The sequence below is a fragment of the Asparagus officinalis genome, chromosome 5 (genome assembly GCF_001876935.1).
Source record: "Asparagus officinalis chromosome 5, Aspof.V1, whole genome shotgun sequence".
Lineage (NCBI taxonomy): Eukaryota > Viridiplantae > Streptophyta > Magnoliopsida > Asparagales > Asparagaceae > Asparagus > Asparagus officinalis.
The window spans coordinates 99,263,030-99,286,111 of record NC_033798.1 but is presented as its reverse complement, the minus strand read 5'-3'; the positions used below and the strand labels follow the sequence as shown (position 1 = coordinate 99,286,111).

The 23,082-nt window shown below is 35.9% G+C and overlaps 1 protein-coding gene across 3 annotated transcripts; it reads left to right on the top strand.

Moving 5' to 3' along the window:
• On the top strand, positions 7,378 to 22,900 carry LOC109840355 (subtilisin-like protease SBT2.5). Of its 3 annotated transcripts, XM_020408968.1 has the most exons (14): positions 7,378 to 7,535; positions 7,622 to 7,763; positions 9,309 to 9,429; positions 9,509 to 9,578; positions 10,086 to 10,313; positions 11,841 to 11,985; positions 12,098 to 12,492; positions 13,085 to 13,180; positions 13,263 to 13,335; positions 14,106 to 14,391; positions 15,761 to 16,086; positions 17,508 to 17,775; positions 21,225 to 21,506; positions 22,257 to 22,900. In XM_020408968.1, the coding sequence occupies exons 5-14, from the start codon at positions 10,126 to 10,128 to the stop codon at positions 22,658 to 22,660; spliced, it is 2,463 nt and encodes an 820-aa protein (XP_020264557.1). In that variant the 5' UTR covers positions 7,378 to 7,535; positions 7,622 to 7,763; positions 9,309 to 9,429; positions 9,509 to 9,578; positions 10,086 to 10,125; the 3' UTR covers positions 22,661 to 22,900. The 3 variants fall into 3 exon arrangements, with proteins under 3 accessions (XP_020264557.1, XP_020264558.1, XP_020264559.1); XM_020408969.1 differs by lacking the exon at positions 9,309 to 9,429 and having other exon boundaries at positions 7,378 to 7,763; XM_020408970.1 differs by lacking the exons at positions 9,309 to 9,429; positions 9,509 to 9,578 and having other exon boundaries at positions 7,378 to 7,763.

Here is a 23,082-nt window from a genome sequence, read left to right as displayed (position 1 = left end):
AATACGTATTATAGTTAACATGTTAATATAATTCATTTACGTGTTATAAATAAGTATTTCATGAATATAGTTCATTTACGTGTTATAGTTAACTATAAATAGCTTTTGTGTGTATGATGGTTGAATCACAAAAGGATAAAAAACTTGTTCTCTCTTCATGTTTGGAAGCTAGCGCTTTATTCATGCTTCTTGTCAACTTGTAGTTGTTAAGTTTTACCTAAAACATGTGAACTATAACTGATTAGATGTTAACCTTTTAGCGTTCATTGTAAAGTATAATTGCATAACTGTTAATTTTTTTCTTTTAAATGTTAAGTTTAGTACGTAGACTGTTAAGTTTAGTACATTGATTGTTAGCTTTTTTCTTTAAAATGTTAAGTTTTGCTAATTAACTGTTAAGTTTTACCTAGTACATGTGAACTATAGTCGATTAACTATTAAGTTTTTTCTTTAAATGTTAAGTTTTGTTAATTAACTGTTAAGTTTTACCTATCATAGTTTACATGTTAACTATAATATGAACGCACGTTATTTGTAAAAACAACATGTTATCTATCACAGGGAAAATTTTAAAAAACAACACACACACACACACACACACACACACACAATATATATATATATAACACACACACACACACACACACACACACACACACACACACACACACACACACACACACACACACACACACACACACACACACACACACACACACACACACACACACACACACACACACACACACACACACACACACACACACACACACACACACACACACACACACACACACACACACACACACACACACACACACACACACACACACACACACACACACACACACACACACACACACACACACACACACACACACACACACACACACACACACACACACACACACACACACACACACACACACACACACACACACACACACACACACACACACACACACACACACACACACACACACACACACACACACACACACACACACACACACACACACACACACACACACCTTTCGCAGTTCACTTGTTAAGTTACACCTATAACATGTTAACTTTGGATGGTAAATTGATAACTATATTTAGTAAATTGTTAACTATAATCCATTATATGTTAACTATTATTTGTAATATGTTAATTAACACCATTATCCTGATAATATGTTAACTATAATCCATTACATGGTAAAATTTTCCCTGTGATAGATAACATGTTGTTTTTTTACAAATAACATGCATTCATATTATAGTTAACATGTAAACTGTGATAGTTATCAGTTTATATATAATAGTTAACATGTTAACTATCACAACTTACATGTTAACTATGTTAATACTTTGATTTAACATGTTTATATATAAACTGATAACTATCACAACTTACATGTTAACTATTATATATAAACTGATAACTATCACAACTTACATGTTAACTATTATATATAAACAGACAAGCAACATGTTAACATAACTCGTTATATTTCACATGTATAGCATAAAACTTAACATTTAAAAGAATAAAGATAACAATTACTCAATTATACTTATATGGAACAACTCCTAATTAACAGTTAATCGGCTATAGTTCACATGTACTAGGTAAAACTTAACAGTTAATTAGCAAAACTTAACATTTTAAAGAAAAAAGTTAACAGTCAATGTACTAAACTTAACAGTCTACATACTAAACTTAAGATTTAAAAGAAAAAAATTAATAGTTATGCAATTATACTTTACAATGAACGCTAAATGTTATCATCTAATCAGCTATAGTTCACATATTTTAGATAAAACTTAACAGCTACAAATTTACAAGAAGCACGAATAAAGCGCTAGCTTCCAAACATAAAGAGAGAACAAGTTTTTGATCCTCTTGCGATTCAACCATCATACACACAAAAGCTATTTATAGTTAACTCTAACACGTAAATGAACTATATTCATGAAATATTTATTTATAACACGTAAATGAATTATATTAACATGTTAACTATAATACGTATTTAAATGAGTTAAAGGTTAAATGAGAACACGTAAATGAATTATGTTAACATGCTACGTATTATAGTTAACATGTTAAATGAGAACTATATTAACGTGTATATGACCAGAAATAATAGATAACGAATAATGGATAATAGTTATCAATTTACCATCCAAAGTTAACATGTTATCAGTGTAACTTAACTAGCAAACTACGAAAGTTAACATGTTATCAGTGTAACTTAACAAGAGAACTGTGAAAGTTAACATGTTATTAGTGTAACTTAACAAGCGAACTGTGAAAGTTAACATGTTTCCGATGACATAACAGATAACATATCTTCTTTATATACTTGTACAATGATGACTGATCCAATCAGTACAAATACTAAACATACATTGAGCAAATCTACACTTTGCACATTCATAAATATTTCACATAATCCAGAGGAGGAGAAACTAATAAACTCTTCACTCTCAATTTCTTAATTTATTCTAATAAAACTTATTTATATATCAGTAATAAACACAATCTCCACTGACATGTCACCATGCGCCAAGCGCTTCAACGCTCTCTCTGGTAAGCAATCGTGACCCTCAACCTGAAATTAACATTTGTTGACGTCGTTGAGAACGACGGCGGAGTCGTCGGCAATGTCGTCAAGCAAAAAGTCGAGTTTTTTGAGCTACAGTACATGTCCGAAAGCTCATTAAAGAGTTTTTTGAGCAAACAAAGAGTTCAATAGCTCATCAGACTCCAAAAGCTTAACACTACATAAAAACAAAGCCACAATACATGTCCAAACTCCTTATTACAGCAGAAAGTTGAGTTTTTTGAGCCATTTCATCAAACATATAGCCACCCATACTCATTTTTACATAAAACAACTTTCCACCTTAACATAATTACCCAAAACACAAACTTTTTCTCCACCGAAGCATTTCGTCAAGCACCAGGTTTGCCCTTTCCCTTATTCACAGAAAACCAAAACAAAAAAATCATCAACAAAAAAGGGGGGAAATTCGTTCCTAGAATGCAAAAAAAGAGATAAAAATTGCATCTTTTCCTAAAAAAAAATTGTACCGGGGAGGCGTCTTCGTCGTCGACGTCGCTAAGAACGGCGACGGAGTCGTCGGCCATTAGAAAAACCCCAAAAAACGACGGATCTCGGTGCGGGAGAGGGAGTCGGCGCCATCGCGGGATCGAAGAGGAGGAGGGGAGGAGGAGAGGATGAGAGAGTTGAGGGAGGGGGCAGAGGGGGGAGTGGAGGAGGAGGACTGGAGGAGGAAGAAAGAAGGAAGCTTGTTGAGGGTAAAGTTGGGATTTTAACAAGTTATGCATTGAAACTTGGGGAGAGGTGAGCTGAAGGGGTTGGGGCACAAATTTTTCAAAAGTTGGGGGTTGCAGCGCATAGGTAAAGGTATGAGGGGCTGGGTGACATTGCTATTTAAAATTTAGGGCCGGGAAGCAACTTTTCCTTACAATAATTATAAAGTTTTTTACAACCATGTTATAGTAAATAAATAAACTTAAAGTAAATAATTATAATATTTGACCACGTACAGTGCACGTGTATTCCACCTAGTATATATATATATATATATATATATATATATATACTAATATTTATATATACTAAATTATCACGTGCAAGCCACGTACATTCCATAGAGAGAAAGGTCGGGGAGAAGGGGGGAATTAACGAGGATATAGAAATGTGTTAACCCTAGAGGAGGTGATTACATCTATCTAACCTAATCGATTAAAATCTAATTAAAATTATGTAATCAAGTTCTTCAAGATATATAAACAATAAGACCCAATAGAGACGAATAAAATACTGACAGAATAAATATTAGACAACACAAAACACAAAACACGATATTTTTCACATCGTCCCCACACCTACGTCCCCCTTCTCACCCCGAGAATATCACTATCATCCAATCCGGTGGAAGCCAACTTCTACACACTCTGTTACAAGTTCAACCGAAAACCTCACACTACACAATCACTCAACAATCTACACTTACACACTAGTGAGGAATCTACGCCCGTTCCTCCTCCTCAAGCTCATTAACACCTCCCCTAGGTTGTCAACGACGTCACTTCCTATTTATTTACCGTCTCTCTTCCCCACACTTCTCTCGGGTGTACAGTGTATCTACAAGTGATTCTCTCAAATCAAAAGTTAAATACAATGATTCTTCTCAAAAACAAGTAGAAGCTCAATAACTCACCACCTCACTAAAATCACACCCCACAACCCACACTATATGATATGAACGATATTAAGCTCAAAAGAGGTGGTTGATAAACAGTGAATAAACATAATATAACTCAATGAATATAGCTAATCAAATGAAAGTGAAATAAATAAGCTATATATAATGAAAGTTAGGAACAAACTCTCAAGAACAAGAAGATCTGAAAAATATGATGAGATGACCTTCAACTTAAAACAAGGCTCTTCTTTGTGAAAAACCGCTCTTTTGAAACAAGCTTGAAACAACGCACTACATACATCCTCTACAACACTGTAAACTTGTTAAACTTAAGTAATTCAATTTTCTAAATTTTAGTTTGAAGTAGTAGAGTATTTATAACAACCAATACAATCAGTAAAAACCCAAGTAACAAAGACCAAAACCATAGAAAAACAAAACAAGATATACCTATAGTGCAACCTTAATATCTCCGACCGTCAGAACCACGGACCGCGACCCTAGCTGAAACCAGAGTTGCTCTCTGGACAATTGCGGTTCACCGCAACGTACATGCGCGTCACGAAAACAATCATTATGAAAACTCACGTTATAAATGGATTTTACGGGCATTTAAAAGTTATGCCAATGTTGTCAACAATAAGATAACTTTAGGAAAGTTTATAAAACGAGAGGAATAAGCATGTTTGAAAAGTAACTTTGGAATGCAATTTTATTTTTGAAAAGCTATCGGTTTGAGCAGTGATAGAAAAGCCTGTTTTTCATAAAATAAGAATTTAATATGACTTATGAAGATGTATTATATTTTATGACATACATTATAGTATATTATAAGTATGTAGAGATGAAACAAAAACACATTCTAAACAAAGTTTGAAACCAAATATCATTGAACAAACTTGTGTTGGTATATATATTTTGAGCTTTAGATAAAGTCATACACTGTATTAATACAAACCTCTCTTCATACCTTATGATTATACCACATATAAACTGCATCTTATAACTATTGATTAGAAATCTTTCAGCGCTAGCTGTTGATGCCTGAAAGAGAAAATAACCACAAACACTAGAAACAAAATTAGCCTTAAATGTTTTGCAATTATCTATCAAATACAAAGGCCAACGGGCGGGGGGGGGCTGGGCGGCTGTCAAACGTTTTAGATTGCCCTAGGCAACCTAGACGGAATTCCGTCTAGGTTGACTCAACCTAGACAAATTCGCGTCTAGATTGACTACTGCAACCTAGACGAAAATTCGCGTGTCTAGGTTGAGGCAACCTAAACGGAATCCGTCTAGCGTTGACGTAGGTCAACCTAACGATATTCGTCTAGGTGAATTCCGTCTCGTTTGTCAAACTAGACGGAAAATTTTGTTAGTTTGTCCCAACCGTAGCGGAAATTTTTTCCTGGTCTAGATTGTCGTTTTCTACTAGTGTGTTGTAATAATAATATATACATATTATATATATATATATATATATAAATAATATATATATAATAATATATATATATATATATGAGAGAAAACAGTAGCGTGACTGGGCAGCGTAGGAAATTTTAACGCTACAAGTGTATAAGCTATGCTGAGCTCCACACCGAGTGACTAGTAGGGAGGGGCTCATCAATGTCAATACGACATTGCAGCGTAGGAATTTTCCTACGCTCCGTCAGCGCTCCCGTTCTATATATATATATATATATAATATATAATATAATTATTATATAATAAATATAAATATATATATATATATATTTATATATATATATATATATATATATATATATAATAATATATATATATTATAGTATATATATATATTAACGTAAGGTATTACTGAAAAAAAAAACTGAACTTATAAAGAAGCGTCTACTTTTAAACCTATACAGAGTTACGCGCTGACATTCAATTAACTTAATATTTTGAGTAAATGGACTGTTAATAATTAAATTAGAAAGCATTAACTATAAAATCAATTTTCCAACGCTTGTTCTAACTTTTTGAGTGGTGCATTGCTCGCAAGTCAAGTGAGCAAAACAGGAATATCTAAAAGGAGGAGCACAAAGCACATGCAAAGACTAGTGCAAAAGAATGGAGACAAAATTTGATGGGGTCCGTTCCTCACATGCGCTCAGATAGGGACCGGACCATCGAGTGAGTGTTAATTGATCAAATATGAAAGGTTCACTAAAACAAACCATCATATCTAAAAAGTACTAAGAAAAACTCATATCTTATTAACTTTGCATGCACCATAATAACTTTGCACTTGCCGTAAATAAAGACACAGTAGAAATATAAATTTCTATATGCAAAGAATATTTTCATGTTTTGATGATCTCAGTCTTACATGTTCTAGCCTTATGTCACGGGAAATACAGTCACCAACAAATAAAATTATGCTTAACATGTAAGTTCAGAATGTATAAATTACTTTTAAAATCAGATAATAACTGATGTTATGTTTTTCAATTGTGTATGCATGATGTTCAAGTAAATGAGTCATCGATTTTGTGTGAAAAGTTTAGAGAAGATCAAGTAATATAAACACAAACTATATGAATCTCAAAACAATGATATTATAATTCATTTGCATATAAATAAGAAATCAACTACATTAACATATTAAAGTTGGCCTTTTATATTAAAATCATTTAACTCATAATCAATGATCACTTTTTTTTACTTAAAAACTCGGATTCGTGACTTTTTACAATTTACAGTTTGACAACTGAGGTAGGTTTTGTGGTATATTTCAATTGAAAAAAAAAATATTCCTCTTATACAAGTACACTAAAAAGAAAATATCCACTCGTTTTGTAAGATAGGATATGAATGAATGCCCTTTAATTTATATATATTGAATAAGCGTCAAGTGAAGAAAATTAATTGGGTGATTCTCGTCATAGGACTAGCTTACACAGCATGAGTCCATGAACAGAAGACAAAGGCACAAGGGGGCCGACACTCGAACTTGGGCCACTGTCACTGACTCCGCCCATTCAGCCAGCGGTAATTTACTCCGCCGACCACCATAACGCTTCCTTCTCCCCGCCCACACCAACTGACCTAAACCCGCGCTATCCGCCCATCGTTCTCAAACTTCAACTACTTATATTCCACCGCGGGTAACCGCACCAATCCGCGTTAATACCTCGCTTTCTCCTCCGCATTGGGGACGCTACCCGCTCTCTCTCTCTCTCCTAGCTCTCACAGTGGCAGAACCGTAAATACCAGCTCGCGAGATTCCTTGCCTCCATTAGAACCACGAGCTTGAGTCTCTCTTTCTCGCTCCTCATGCCGTAAATGTGATTATCTGCATTCTCTCGGAGCCCTAACCCTTGCCTTTTCATCTCACCTCTCTCTCTCTCTCTTTAATTTACTGTGACTTCAGGTTACTTTAATGGCGTAATCGTACGATTCCTTTCTTGGACTTGGTCGCTGCTTACGAAACCCTAGCTTTTGAGAGTTTTTAGTTGTGTGGCAGTGGCTTGATCATTCTGGATCGTTTGTTTATGGTTGTTTCAGTGATCAAGGTTAGTAAACCCTAGCTTTTGAGAATTTTTTTGCCATTTTTACTTGATTTCTTCTGTTTTTGAAGCGATTTTGGGAATTGTAGTAGATTGCACGCACGTATTCATTCATCTTTTCTTGTTTTGACGGGAAAATGAGATCTATAGGTCTTGCTTTCTCTGATTCCGGAGTTTGCTGAGAACAAGTTGAAAAGGTGCAATTTTTTCGCATTGGATTCCGTTAGTATGGTGTTTTTTTTGCTTCATAATGAAGAATATGTCTTTAATGTTGGGTCCAAGTGTAGTTCTCAGGTGGTTTTCGTTAATGATGAGAATTTTAAATAATGTGTTATTCCAATGTTTTGGAAATCTGAAAGTAAATCGCGTTATGCGCTGGGAATTTTTTATTAATTTGTTGCTAGTGGGTTTTAATTTCGATGCTTTCATTTCTTAAAATTAAGGAAAACAAATTTAAAACCAGTTCAAAGTGATTGAGCGGAACAATGCACATTGTTTCTGACACTTGTCTCCTGTTTTCTTCCCGTTGATGGATGGTAAAGCTATTTAAATATATTAGAAATTTAACAAGGAGGTTTTGCTTATTCCTTTAATTTCTACTGCTGTAAAAACTCTAGATTCTTCAATGTCTTGGAAGACCTCAAGTTCATGTTCTTTGTTTTGAGAGAGAGTAATATCTAGCTTGAAGAGGAGAACTGACGAATATAGTTTAATTTTGGTAATGGTGATTTTTTGAACCATGTTTTTTTTTGAAACATGCATTCTCTAATACTATGACAAGCTTTTGGACGAGTGGTTCTTGAAAGTAGCTGCATTTTTAATTTTTAATGGTCATGTCTTATTTCGTCTTCTCCTTTTCCTTTAAAATTATTCTGCATTATTGAAGCTTTCTCTCAGTAATTATTTTTGGAGCTCTTCTAACTTATCTACTTCAGCTATATTCTTGGAAATTTCTATTTGATGACACACTTTTTCTCTTTCTCTGCATTTGGTGTTGAATGCTTCCACACAGTAAAATTGTTAAATTAAGACAAAACCGACCCATGCACATTGTTGTTGTCAGTTTGATATGACAAAAATAACAAATTGGGCTTTCTTTCGCTTTGCTAGATAAAGAAACAGTAAGATTTTCCCCCCCCCCCCCCCCCCCACCAAAAAAAAAAAAAAAAAAACAACTCCCTGCTTATTTAATCGTGGAACTATAGGTTGCGAGCCTAAGTAGTTAATGAAGTTCGTGTGAATCAGCTCCGCTTTTTGTTTCTATTCTATTGCAAGTTTGGTTTTGATTAGTTAAACTGTCTTTTTATGGTGCTTTGCACACTTTTATTTGTTCCTAATTGTATAATCCTGCACAAGACAGTGCTAGAAATCCATATACATGATTCTCTATTTGCTGTGGGAAGTATTTCCTGTCCTTTTTGGATTTAATAAGTGTTGCTGGATGGTAATTTTCATGAGTGGCAACCTTGCCATGTTGGAGTCTTTGATTTATTGTTAATATTTATGCATACAAGTTTTGGTTAAAAACTTTATCTCTATATATGTTGTCAGTATTCAGATCCCCTTATGGTTGTACATTGAAATTGAGGCTCAAAAGATTCATTTTTCTGTTTCGGATGGTTTATCAACTTGATCTTGGACATGCTCATGGTGTTTCATGCTTTGATGACTGGTACATAGATGCAGCTTAAAAGAATAACATTCTTCTATATTCTGTTGTTTAGCTCAACCATTTTCTTCTCCATTTGCAGTTTTATGTGATAGACCCGTACCAATGTAATTTGCAGCCTAGGAATTTTCACTGTACCATCAGAGTTGCAGGTAAAAATATGGACAAGCATTGCTCTATATTCAAGCTCTTGGCGGCAGAAATATCCTTCATATTTAGCCTATCTTACTTCCGTATCCTCTTCTCACGATGTGACAGTCTAGTTTGACTGTTTGAAGTTGCCAGTATGGGCCTTACATCATGCTATTCTGGTGTTTCACTCATGCTCATGGTGGAAGCCTACATACTACACCATCAAAACCACCTAACTTAAATTTTTATTTATTGATGTTGATCATTTGAAGTTGATTGTGAGAACATACCAAAAAGGATGTATGACTTGATAACTCTTATTTCCCTCTTTTCCTGCTTCTTAATTCAATGCATTCCTTCCTGTGAGAAGTATCCTTCTTGATGCCTTGTATATATTCTATCTTTTATTAAAACCTGTTGCAACCATGTGAAAGTAACATTTAAGTGCTCTTTTCAATTGACTTCGATCAATGCATTATTGTTTTTAATATTTTTTACTACTGACTCCATCTTATTATCGTTTGTAGACACAGAGGTCGACTTCAGAATTTTCCTTCATTTATCGTTATGATGATGCAAATGAAGAAAATGACATTACGATACATGATGCTTGCTGTTTTTCCGCTCCTAGTTTTTGGAAGTGGAGATGTTTATATTGTCACCATGGAAGGAGAACCTGTAGTGAGTTATAATGGTGGTATCGAGGGATTTTCTGCAACATCTGTAGATTTAGCAGAAGATACTGATATTACCAGGTTCTGGATCTATCCCCTCACTTCACTCTTTTTTTTTCTTATATACTTGCTATTATTTTTTTTTTCCTGTTCCCATTTCTTTTTTCTATTAATCTTGTTATCCTTTTTGCATTGCTATGTGGTACTATCCTTCTCCGATTCCATCTCTTTCTGAAGTTCATCATTTCTCCTTGTTAGTTTCTTGATGACATTTTCTTGTTGTGATTAAGTACATCATTGCATGTATTTAGTACTTATACACACAAACATGTATCAATGACCTAAATCTGAGAGCGGATGGATTAGTCCTCCAATCCGCTCTAATTAGATTACAAAGAAAATTAGATCTGATGAGAAAAAAATTGCAAAGACTATTTCCTGTGAGAGAGTGAATATTACCCTGCTTTCTCCTGTGTTATATTCAATAGGTAACTAGGTAAGTGATTACATCATTACATCATGTAGACATGTTATAGGTTGAATATCAAAGAGTCCACTCTTTCTGTATAAGATATGATAACAGTACACCTATATTCCAATTGAGTTGAGCTTCTATCCTAGATAAACAACATTTCTTTGGCGTTCCACTGCATCCCTCATGGAACGGATTAGAAGTTTATGACCAGTCTTGCGTGGATTAACTTTGGATCAAGAAGAAGTATGATGATCAGTCAACTGGTTTTCAAGAGTTACTCGACTGATAAGGAGCTGTTCTGAAGATTTAGCCTGCTTGTAGACTATCCAAATACATCATCTATAGTACTTCTTAGCCAGTTTGTAGACCCATCCAAATACATCATCTATATCTCCTCCAGTCTGGTCAGTTAAACTAGGCATTCCTCCACTTTCATTATCTTTTAATGGGTATGTCAACTGCTGACGTGGAGCGCTGAAGCCTTGCTATCTTATTGTCTATTATCAATGCTTAACTTGCATATGCATCATTAGCGCATGTGTTCGTGTATATAACGAGTAGACATTTGTTGTACTGATTTTTTCCTACTGGAAATGAAGTGCAGTCCTGGGGAAGCATGCTGGAACCTTTTAAATATATTTTTTACAGATTGATTTTGTCATATTCTGCATGGAAGATGGTTATGCTTCAAACTCTAATTTTTATTTGTGCACGGGTTTTTATGGTAGTGGTTTAAAATGGATGTCGTTGAAACTACTTTATGGTTCTAAATAGTTCTAAGCATTCCTTATGACAGCATAAGCTTCGATACTCTTCTTCTGTAGGACAATACTTATATAACTGAGGCAAGGTTCTTGTGTGCGCACACGCGTGGTGTAAACTTAACAAACTAATGAGGTTGCAGCACTCTAAGCAGGAATTCTTTTGCATTATATGCTGATGAAACTTGAGAAGCTAGGAAGGTCCCACTCTAAGCAGGAAGTCTGCCGCATCACATTAAAAAAAACACAGAAGTGGAAGAGCGATGAAGCCTTTTAATCCAAATAAATCTATCATGTTGATTATAATTGTGTTTTTTCCAGAGTTTTGGCTATGAGCCACACTCGTTATTGACATTCCTTTATCTCTCCCAGTGAGTTATTTACATCATATTCTGATCACCTTGTGAGGCAACATGATGCACTTCTTGATTCACTCTTTGATGCTGGGACTTACACGAAGCTATATAGCTACCACCATCTTCTTAATGGGTTCTCTGTTCACATGACCGCTGAACAGGTATTTTCATTATGTTTCATCTAATTTGGTTAAAGTTCCCTCATTCTTCAGTTTGACAAATTTTTATTTTCTAGTCAAGTTTGTTCTCTAAAGAAATTTCATTTGGTTTTAGGCAGAAGTTCTCAGCAGAGCCCCTGGAGTGAAGTACCTGGAAAAAGATATGAAAGTAAGGAAGTTGACCACTCACACGCCTCAATTTCTTGGTCTCCCAACAGGAGTATGGCCAACAGGAGGTGGCTTTGATAGGGCAGGAGAGGATGTTGTGATTGGTTTTGTGGACTCAGGAATTTATCCAAAGCACCCAAGCTTTGCTTCTCACAATTCAGATCCATATGGGCCGCTTCCCCGGTACAGAGGAAAGTGTGAGATTGATCCTGACACAAAGAGGAACTTCTGTAATGGGAAGATAGTTGGTGCTCAACATTTTGCAAAAGCAGCCATTGCTGCTGGAGCTTTCAATCCTGGAATTGAATTCGCATCCCCATTAGATGGAGATGGTCATGGAAGGTGAGTGCCTGTGAGAAATCTTAGCTTGAGTTCCAATATCTCTTAAATATTGTGAATATTGCATATAGCGGAAAAGCCCATGTCAATCCTCATCCTATGCATAATAATGTTTACAAAACTGATACATGTTTTACTATTGACAATTTATTGATGAAATTTATTATTCTACGTGAAGCTGTGATAGTCTATTATTATATAACTTCTGAAAATTGTAAGAATTCTCATAATGCAAAGTTACATGGAGTTACCTCCTGTTCTGGTTGCTGTACGTGGCATTTATGTCTTTATCATTGTTGGTTTTGCATGTCTTTGTTCCTGTTGAAGTTTAATTATGTTGGTCATGCCTCTTGTAAAATGTCAATCTGTTCTATGACTAAGCAAGCTTGCCACTTGAGTCCAAATGCAGCTTTACATTCTGTCTTCACTATGGAGGAAATTCACTATATTTTTGAGAGAGAGAAAATTCACATATTTTTAACTCCACAACTTGTTATATATAGTTAAACACTTTTCATTGAGCTGTCTGATTTATATGTTTACTAAACCATAGATTGCTCTTTTTGTGTATTGAATGTTTCCCCAATGTTCTCAGCCATACAGCAGCGATTGCTGCTGGAAATAATGGCATTCCAGTACGAATGCATGGGCATGAGTTTGGCAAAGCAAGTGGCATGGCTCCTCGTGCAAGGTTAGGCATTTCAGACAGAAATGTAGTATTAAGTTTTTCACTTTTAAACGTAATTGGGTTTGCCTGATCTTGTGTTCTTCAGAATTGCTGTCTACAAGGTTCTCTACAGACTTTTTGGGGGTTATGTATCTGATGTTGTGGCTGCCATTGATCAGGTATGCTTAGAGCTCTTGCTATGAGTTGGTTAAAGTTAATATAGACCATTAAATTTTTTTATTGATTTAAGTTGTTCTATCTGAATATTATATATTGTCTTGTCATTTTTTTAATCAGATAATTGTCTATTTATATTTTACATATACTTCCTTTTCCTCTGAGTTACTATTGGGTTTGAGAGCTATATCTATTATTCTTTAAAAAAAATTGTTAATCTTTGTGGGTGCATATTGTACTCTTTTTTCAAATTTCAACACTGAACTACTTGATTTCCATATGCTTTGGATAAATATTGTTTCTTTGTAATAATTGTAAATAATTGGGTAGGGAGTGACAACTTTCTTTTGTCTGTTGTACTTGGTTTGATGGTTGGTACTGTATCCGCTAGTTGCAATCCGTTAGTTTCTCAATAGTAATCAAGGTCAGTATCTCAATATTTAAGTTGAAGTTTATTTTATTATTATTATTATTATTTGTACAATTTTTGTTCAGCCGCCTCCATCCTGGGGGAAGTAGCATGATGTCCATAAACGATAAATTTCTTTTCAGAGTGCTGTGAGTACTTGTAACTGGTAATAGTGTGAGCTTACCACTCATTATTTTAGTACATGCAAGGAGCATCAATTGTTCAGTAACTTACCTGATGTATTATTATATTTTATTTCAAACTATTTCTTATTTGTTAATTTGTAAAATAATCTATGCAGTACTAAACTGAGAGCAATTCGTTTACTTATGTACATCCAATTTGCCTAATATTTTGTGACAGGCTGTTCGTGATGGTGTTGACATTCTTAATCTCTCAGTAGGACCAAATAGCCCACCATCAACTACAAGAACAACATTCTTAAACCCCTTTGATGCTTCACTTCTCTCTGCTGTGAAAGCTGGAGTTTTTGTTGCACAGGCAGCTGGCAATGGAGGTCCATTTCCGAAAACGTTGGTATCCTTTAGCCCCTGGATTACAACTGTAGCAGCAGCAGTCGATGATCGTCGATACAAGAACCATGTGACACTGGGAAATGGAAAAATCTTAGCTGGGCTTGGATTGTCACGTAAGTTACCAATTTCCTCATTTGTTCAGGATTGACAGATCCATATGGGAAAAAGTCCAGGATTGACAGATCCATATGGGAAAAAAATCATTATAACATTTCTATTTGTTTGTCATGGATAAAAACAATTACTATAATTAGATGTACAGCATAAATAGTTATAGATAATTTTTTGCTTCTGCCCAAAAATATGGGAATGATATTTGCATTGCTCGGTGTGGTAAAGTTAAAAATTTTCTTGACAATTCTTGAATTGTTCGTAAAAACCATAGCGAGGAGTCTGCAGCGAGGAGTCACTAGACTGAGGAGTCACTATATGAATTATGTTTCAAAACCATATTGAGCAGTCACTATATGTTCATAAAAACAATTCTTGAATTGTTCATAAAAACCATAGTGAGGAGTCACTATATGAACGGTGTTTCAAAGGCACTGACTATGTTTGCCCTATGTCTGGAGCTGTTAACTGGACCAACAACATATATATAAAGACTAACCTATAACAGTCATTTGGTTATAAAGCTAAACTTAAATAACTGAGAAAGTACGGCTGGTTTACAGTTGAGACTGCATTCTGGTTTACTCACATGTACTTAACTATTCTAGTACTACTTATCGGAGGCTTAAGTTTAGACAAGTATCTTGATGCAGTGATGTGCATGGAAGAGTTGAATGCTGAGTAATTAGAGGTGCTCTGGGTTGAGACTCATGTTCCAAATTTAGAGGGAATGTTTCATATACCTTTGACGTTATGAGGTTCTATCATATGAAAAGGCTTGAAGTGATGCTAAAAGTGGCCGTCAATTGTGACAACTGATATGTATGATACAAAAGTTCAACTCTGAATGTGTTTGAGGCATGGCTACCTATTCTCTTTTTGAATGATCCAAGATAGCACTGTTATACTTGTTCATAGTTGCTGTGCATACTATGGTGGTTGCAGACATGATGCCTTTTGAATGATCCATGTCCAATTATCCTACTGTGGAGTTTATAGGCTTTTCATGGATAGCTGTTATAAACTTTCCCTTCTAATATTTTGTATTTCTTTTGTAATGCTTTGCTGACTAAATATTGTAGTTAATCTTTGTTGAAAGGTGAATAGTTTGAGTGGGTCCTTCAAAAATGCAGTTGAGTTTGGCACTAGCTGGTTATCAGTTACCCTAATTAAACTTCACATTAGTGCTAACATTTAACTCATTACACTAATTCGTAGATGGTAAAGGTGCTGCTATCTATTTTTATAAGGCAGTAACTTACCAGGCTTCTGCATTTTTTATATGTTAATGTTTTCCCTAGTCCCAATTATGATAGATCCTCAGATTGAAATTTTCAATCTAAACGATTTCTTCCTGTTGTTCAAATGCAGCTTCTACACATGGGAACAGGTCATACAACTTGGTATCTGCAAATGATGTGATGATTGATTCATCTGCCCTGAAATACAACCCTGGAGACTGCCAGAGACCAGAACTATTAAATAGGAGAATGGTGGAAGGAAAGATTCTTTTATGTGGGTACTCCTTCAATTTTGTTTCGGGTACTGCATCCATCAAAAAGGTTTCGGAAACAGCTAAGAGTCTTGGAGCAGCTGGCTTCATTGTTGCTGTTGAGAACAGTTATCCAGGAACCAAATTTGACCCTGTACCTGTTGCCACTCCTGGAATACTGATATCTGATGTCAGTCACTCGAAGGTAAATTCCGTTATTTATGGTTATTCATTTGGTGAAGCTTTTCTTTGTTACTAGATGATGATAACTGTCAAGTAATAGAATAGACAAAGTTATTAAACAGACTTGGGTACATAAGTCTTGCACAACCTTATTCTCTGTTTTCTTGGATTGTAAACAAAACTTTATAGGATGTAAGAAGTTATTTAGAGGCATCAATCTCTTTAGGCTTCTTCCATAACTAGAAGCTTTGTTATTCTAGTGAGTAGTGGTAATCAAATCATGTCAGCTCTCTTTTACATGTGTTTGCCAACCATCTATTTGGATGTTCCACGATGAGAATTTTAAGCAACTCTTAGATATCTTATTGAAACATTATTCTATTTCTAGGAACTATTTAATCATATATAAATTAAGGGAATACATGTCAACTTGTAGAAGCCAGAGACATCACCTATGTTGAATGGGTATGGGTACAGATATGGGACACGACAAGTTTGTAAAATGTAGGGTACGGGGACATGACTATATAAATATCTATATACACATATTTTATATTGGAATTAATAATTTATGTGAGAACAAGGATGAGAATTAAAATTCCTAAAACATTTTTATGATCTTTTATTATATGGATTATAAATTGGAATATCACCAGTTTTTGAACTAGAATCCAAACGATCCTTCAAGATCGTAATTTGGAACCTGAGTTATGTCCAACGAGTTTCAAAAAGTGGATGTGAAGTGTAGGACATATGTCCAAGAAATGTATGAGAAGCGTTTTAAATTAAAACATGTAATGTATAATTGAGTACGTGCCCGAATAAGTGTATTGCATACATGCAAGGAGTGTCCAAGGTGTTTGCGTACGGTACATGTTGGGTAGGGGTCTGGCTTCAGATTAGAAGTGCCCAGGTAACATTTCACCTTTCCTATCATGAAATGCACCAATATTTCAACTACCTAATGTGAGTGGAGTGAGTGATAAATTAAGTGAAACCAACAGAGGCAAAGGTCTCAAATCCACTTTCTTGATTTACATAGTGTAAAATAAGCTTATTTACCTGTATCCTTTCATATGCATGTATGTACCTATCTGTATACGTATGAGATGGATGGGTGTTCTTTAGGTGACTCTTTAGGAAACTTATCTGACGTGTAGTATAGGTAAACACAATGTAACCAATTATCTTGTATTTTTTAGGTAAAAGCTTTTCAAGATAGCATGTAAAGTGTCTAGTCCTTCCAGTTCCCTTCTTCATAAGAGTATTGATGACAAACGAACAAAACTTTATGTAACTGTTTGACAAGTAACAAATAAGTTTCCGTGTTCAGTAGTAATATATGAGCAAGGTTTGTTCTTGTTGAAGAACACATACTGAGTGTTTTTTTCTATCAGAATTTGACTTTTGACTTGTTAACTTTTCTCTACTGTGCAAGTATAGGTGCTTATAGACTATTATAACTCTTCCACTAAAAGAGATTGGGCCGGGCGGCCAATAAGTTTCCAAGCAACAGCCAGTGTTGCTGATGGTTTGGCACCCATACTTCACAGTTCAGCTCCTCAGGTGGCAATATTTTCTTCCCGAGGGCCAGATGTAAAAGATTTCAGCTTCCAAGATGCAGATGTCCTCAAACCGGACATATTAGCTCCGGGCTCTCTTATTTGGGCTGCGTGGGCACCAAATGGAACAGATGAAGCCAATTACTTGGGTATTTTATTTTTATTTCTTTACTTCTACACTCAATCATTCTTTATCATAGTTGTTCAAATTTTGTCTGGCGACATCATACAGAACTAAACATCTAGGTGGGATATGCTCTCATCCATTAAATGTTATATAACTTGCTAGTAAATTAATGCCTTTTAAACTTGAGTATTTGATGAAAGAACTTGTTAGTTGTGACCTTGTTTACAGTCCATTCACTATTATTTATCATCCTTGGTTTTTTCTCGTTGCACTAGTGGTCATGTTTATTGCTTTCAGGCTATTGTTTAATCAATGAAACGGTTTATGTATCTAGTAGTTTTAAGAAATGATGTAAAATATATCACTTGGATCCCTGGATCTCCTGTAGTCTCAGTGCAAGAAAGATGGACCCTTGTTACTAAACTTATTTATGAACAGGGGTGGAGACAGGACTTTAAATTTCTTCTCTCCCTGCGAAAGAAATCAAAACATTATGCAGAATTTTCTGCCTGAAAAAATATCTTGCCATCATTTGCTTAAGAGAGAATTGCATCTAATTTGGGAGTTCTGTAAGAAATAAAGATGAACATCGTGTATTTATTGGATGCTAATAGCTGGATTCTTTGATTATCACATATATAAAAAATATAAATATGAACAATATAGAGGCAGGCATTGATAATGATAAAACGTCATTAGAGTTGGTTTTTGGGGATCCAAAATTTAGGGGCCCAGGACCTACTGAGCATACGAGAAAGAAAATGTCAAAAAACTCAAGGAACATTTGTTTTGTAGGGTCCACATGTTTGTGAGTGGGACTATCTTGACCAATAGAATTTGAACTTTTTTGGTGAGGCCATGGCCCCTCCAAGTGACTGTAGCTATAGCTACATCGTTGGTTGCATGAGCAACCTTCCGTAATTTTATACCCATTAGAAGTATGTTTTATACATATTCTGCCATTTTATTTCAGAAGAAAAGGTTAATTCGTCTCAAGTGTAGGTTGTCCAAGAGAAAGTGAGAAGAACTGGTTCTTTCTAATGAGAAAACAAATATTTTGAAATCCTAGACACATATGCGTGTGTGTGAAGGATGTTTCTTTCTTGTGTGTGCATGTGGGGATGGGACGAAAACAACTTTTAAAGAGTTAAAAAGTGCATAGTTGCTTCCTCCCGTGTATGCATGTGCTTGGATGTGTGTATAAGAGAGTATGTTTTTGAGTGGGTACACACATAGTTGCATGGAATCCGGTTCGTTTTGGTTCACAAGATAGGTAGAGGAGTGTGGTCCGCCACTCATTAGGAATCGGGTACGAGGGGTAGGCTTATACGGTACGCTTTAGGTTCGGTTCTTAAATGTAGGAATTAGAGGTTTTGCAAGAGTCAAATTTAAGAAATATACTAGTTGATATCACTAATGGTAAAAAAAAACTTGAGAATCATGTTCCAATAAGGTATACATTATTTGCTTAATTTCTTGTGTTTTTTGTTGTTTGTTCTTCAAAAAAAAAATTTTTTTGTCAAAATTTTAACTGGTTTGCATTCTAAATTTTGGGTTGCTGGAGTTGGTGAATCGGGTCGTGTTCCATGGCAATCTGGGATGATTGAACCCTGGTCGTGTCCGCTATAGCGTCCTAATTTCCCGATTTCTATGGGCACACACTCACACAATCCAGACACACTATGTTGTTATTGAGAATCAACACATGATGCGTAAGTATCTCCCAGATCGCCCAACTAGATCTCCTCTGTCTTCCTAGGGCAAACAATCGCCTTGGCAATAGGGAAACATAGAAAGAATGATATTCGAATAAAAGAGAAGCAATCTACCACAGAAAACTAAAACAACAAGAACACAAAGACACGAGAATTTATGTTGTTTGGCAATCACCTACATCCAGGGGGGGCTTGTTGTGCGCGGAAACCACCAATCGTTGTGCTTCGAGGAACCAAACCAAACGCCGAGAGAGAAAGCCAAAAAATGCAAAATAACGATACAAACACAAACGACAAATTTTACGTGGTACGGCAAGTTGCCTACGTCCACGGGGTAAGAAGGAGATGAGGTTTTCACTAATAGAGAAGAAGAATACAAACTGTGATTACAAATCACTTGAACAAACCAACTAATCTCACCAACAAATCTCTAATTCTCTCCAAACAAAACCCTAACCAATAGCTTAGAAAATATTTCTTTTTTGTGCTCCAAATATCCCCAATACAATTCCTTGACTACGCCAAAGAAACCCTAAAACGTGTTTGGTATTTATACTAAACTCAAATCCCAAACAGAACAGGAAACCTCAATCTGGGCCTGACCCGACTGGTGATCGACCGCCACAAAACTCGCGGTCGACAGCGATCAAACGACAGAACCAGAAACTCATTACAGGGTTTGGCGGTCGACAGCGCCAAGCCCTGATTCATACCCAGGGTCTATGCACGTATTCGGTTGATCGGCCTAGCACTGTGGTCGACCGACAAACTCCAAAACAGAACCCTGAGCTCCAAAACCTGTTCTTCTTGAAACCCTTCGCGAAATCTACAGAGCTTTGAGTCTTCTCTATATCAGAGATTACAAAAATACAATCTTTCTAGTGTTCTTAAAAGAACATGCAAGAAATCCTTTCTTAGTCTTACCATTCCAAAAGATCCTTACAAACCCTAGATTTCTCTCCTTTGTTTTTCTCTACGTCTCTTTTACCATGTGCAAATCTCTTAGGCTTAATCTCAAAACTGTACACACGGAAGACCTGTAGTTAAATCCACGTAAAATGCTGATCAGGAATTCTAACCCCAAAAGGATTCCAAAAAACAGAAATCAGTCTGACAGCAGTCTGAGGACCTGTCCGACCGGCTGGTGTTCCACCAGAGCACCCAACCGGTCGGACTGGTTAGTGCACCACCAGCTCCATGCTGTTTTATTTTCTGCTTCGTTTCTGATTCTTTCCATGTCTCCTGTACTGAAATACAAGGCTATTTCCAACAGTTGATAGTAGTGAGTATGCAGAAGAGAGAAAAAGGAGCATGTGCAAATTGTTTTAGTTGTCATATCATAGACAGGGATGTGCCAGAGATCAATGTAATGAACATACTGCAGAACAATTTCCTGAAGGAATGCAAGAAGAATAAATATTTGAAAGTTGTCTTTATCTGTGCTCCACTTCATAAAACGAAGTAACACACATAAGAAAGGTGATAGCAAAAAGGTGGCTTGATCAATGACAATAGCATCTGTTTTTCAATCTATAGCTTGTAAATAGTTGTTTATGCATGTTTGGTAAGCTTTACAAATTCCCGGAGTTTGCAGATGACTATTTTGAATTGTTCATGAATAGAATATATAGGTAAAGATAATTCTGAGAACCAATGTATTGGCTGGAGAATAAATTTCAAGGACTTGCGCTACATAATGACCTTGCATGCATTTGAAATAGTTCTGCTCCATTTATCTCATGCTGAAGCTGAACAGGTGAAGGTTTTGCCATGGAATCTGGGACTAGTATGGCAGCTCCGCATATCGCTGGAATAGCAGCACTTATAAAGCAGAAGCATCCCCACTGGAGTCCAGCTGCTATCAAGTCAGCTTTGATGACAACAGCTATGACCAAGGATCGAGGAGGGAAGCCTCTTCAAGCACAGCAGTACACTGAGACAGAAGCTGTGAAATTGCTGCCAGCCACACCGTTTGATTTTGGGAGTGGAGCTGTTAATCCAAAAGCTGCGCTGGATCCTGGACTCATTTTCGATGCATGTAAGCTATTTGCGTATTTGAAGATGCATATTGTTTAAAGTTTTGATACAAAACTATCTTATTGTCGTACGATTTCGCAAAACTCATTATGATTGTCCAATGATAGATATGTGTGTTTCCTTTATTTTTCCATATTTTATAACACACGGCCTAGATGAATATAGTTATGCAAGAAATTCCATGATGGGCTTCTTCGTACCCATTATCAGAACTTACATCCATTATGCGTACACCAAGTTCTGGGGACAAAGGAGTATTTAAATTTGCACATTTTGTGCCATTAAAACTTCTAATGAGTAAATGTCTTTTTTTGTCATATTATATATGCAGATACTAGTAGTTTTTTCTGAGTATATACAAGTATAAGCAGGGGAAAATTAGTTATATCAGCATAAATAAATATTATCATATATGGTATCATTGTTGATTGACATTTTTCTAGTATGCGATATAACTTGTTAGTATGCGATCCAGTTAGATTTCCTTTTAGAGAGTAAGTTTTGTTTACAAGGAACTGAGAGTAGAGTACTTGTCAGATCTAGTGACTGGTTAAAGCAAATGAATGATTCAAAACATCAGAGCAAACCAAGTGACACAATAGAAGATGGATGCATTTTACTGAGTATGCTTTTCTTATTTCAAATAATTTTGTTGGCACTTGTTTGTTATGCCAAAACTTCACTATTCTCCATGACATTACATGATTGAATAATCTTCAAAACTTCTTCAAGAATCTGTTTTTCTGCACAGCTTACAGGGACTACATCAGTTTCCTGTGCGTAGTACCAGAGGTAGACCCTGATGAAGTGAGAAACATCACAGGTTCAGCATGTAATGCAACCAAAGGTAAACCCTCGGAACTCAACAGCCCATCAATCACAATCTCTCATCTCGAGGGAACCCAAACACTAAAGAGAACAGTGACCAACGTGGCTGAGACCGAGACATACATCATCACCACAAGAATGTCACCTGAGGTTGCCCTAGAGGCTAGCCCTCCAGCAATGACAGTGCTCGCTGGATCCTCAAGGCAATTAACAGTGAGCCTCACTGTTAGGTCATTCACTGGTAGTTACAGTTTTGGAGAGATTCTGATGAAAGGGAACCGAGGGCACAAGGTTAGGATCCCAGTAGTGGCCATGGGCTACCAGTAGCTGGGAAAAGGGAGGTTTTGTAGTGTGGTGTTATATTCTTTGTACTGTATGATAGAATAAGAGAGGCACACTTCACGCAGTCCTTTGTATCATATTCAACTCTACGGTATAAATGTTAAAGGTATTTAAGTAGTAGATGCTAGCTTTTGAGGAATGTTACTTTGGTTTTGTGCGATGTGCATGTATCATGGATTTTATAAGAATTAGTAGTTAAGAATGATAGGTTCGGACCTACATACATCTCAAATATCGTTGTCTTAGATTGTGCTCTGGCTGGTCAATGTTTGTTAGCGTCTATTCTCACACGTCTCCAGCTGATCTATAATTAAGAAATGCTGTGGTTGCTTAGTTCTTTAGAGTGTTCCTTGGCTGAACTATTTAGAGGAGCTCTATATTCTTTTACTTTCTTTTGTTGATTCTCA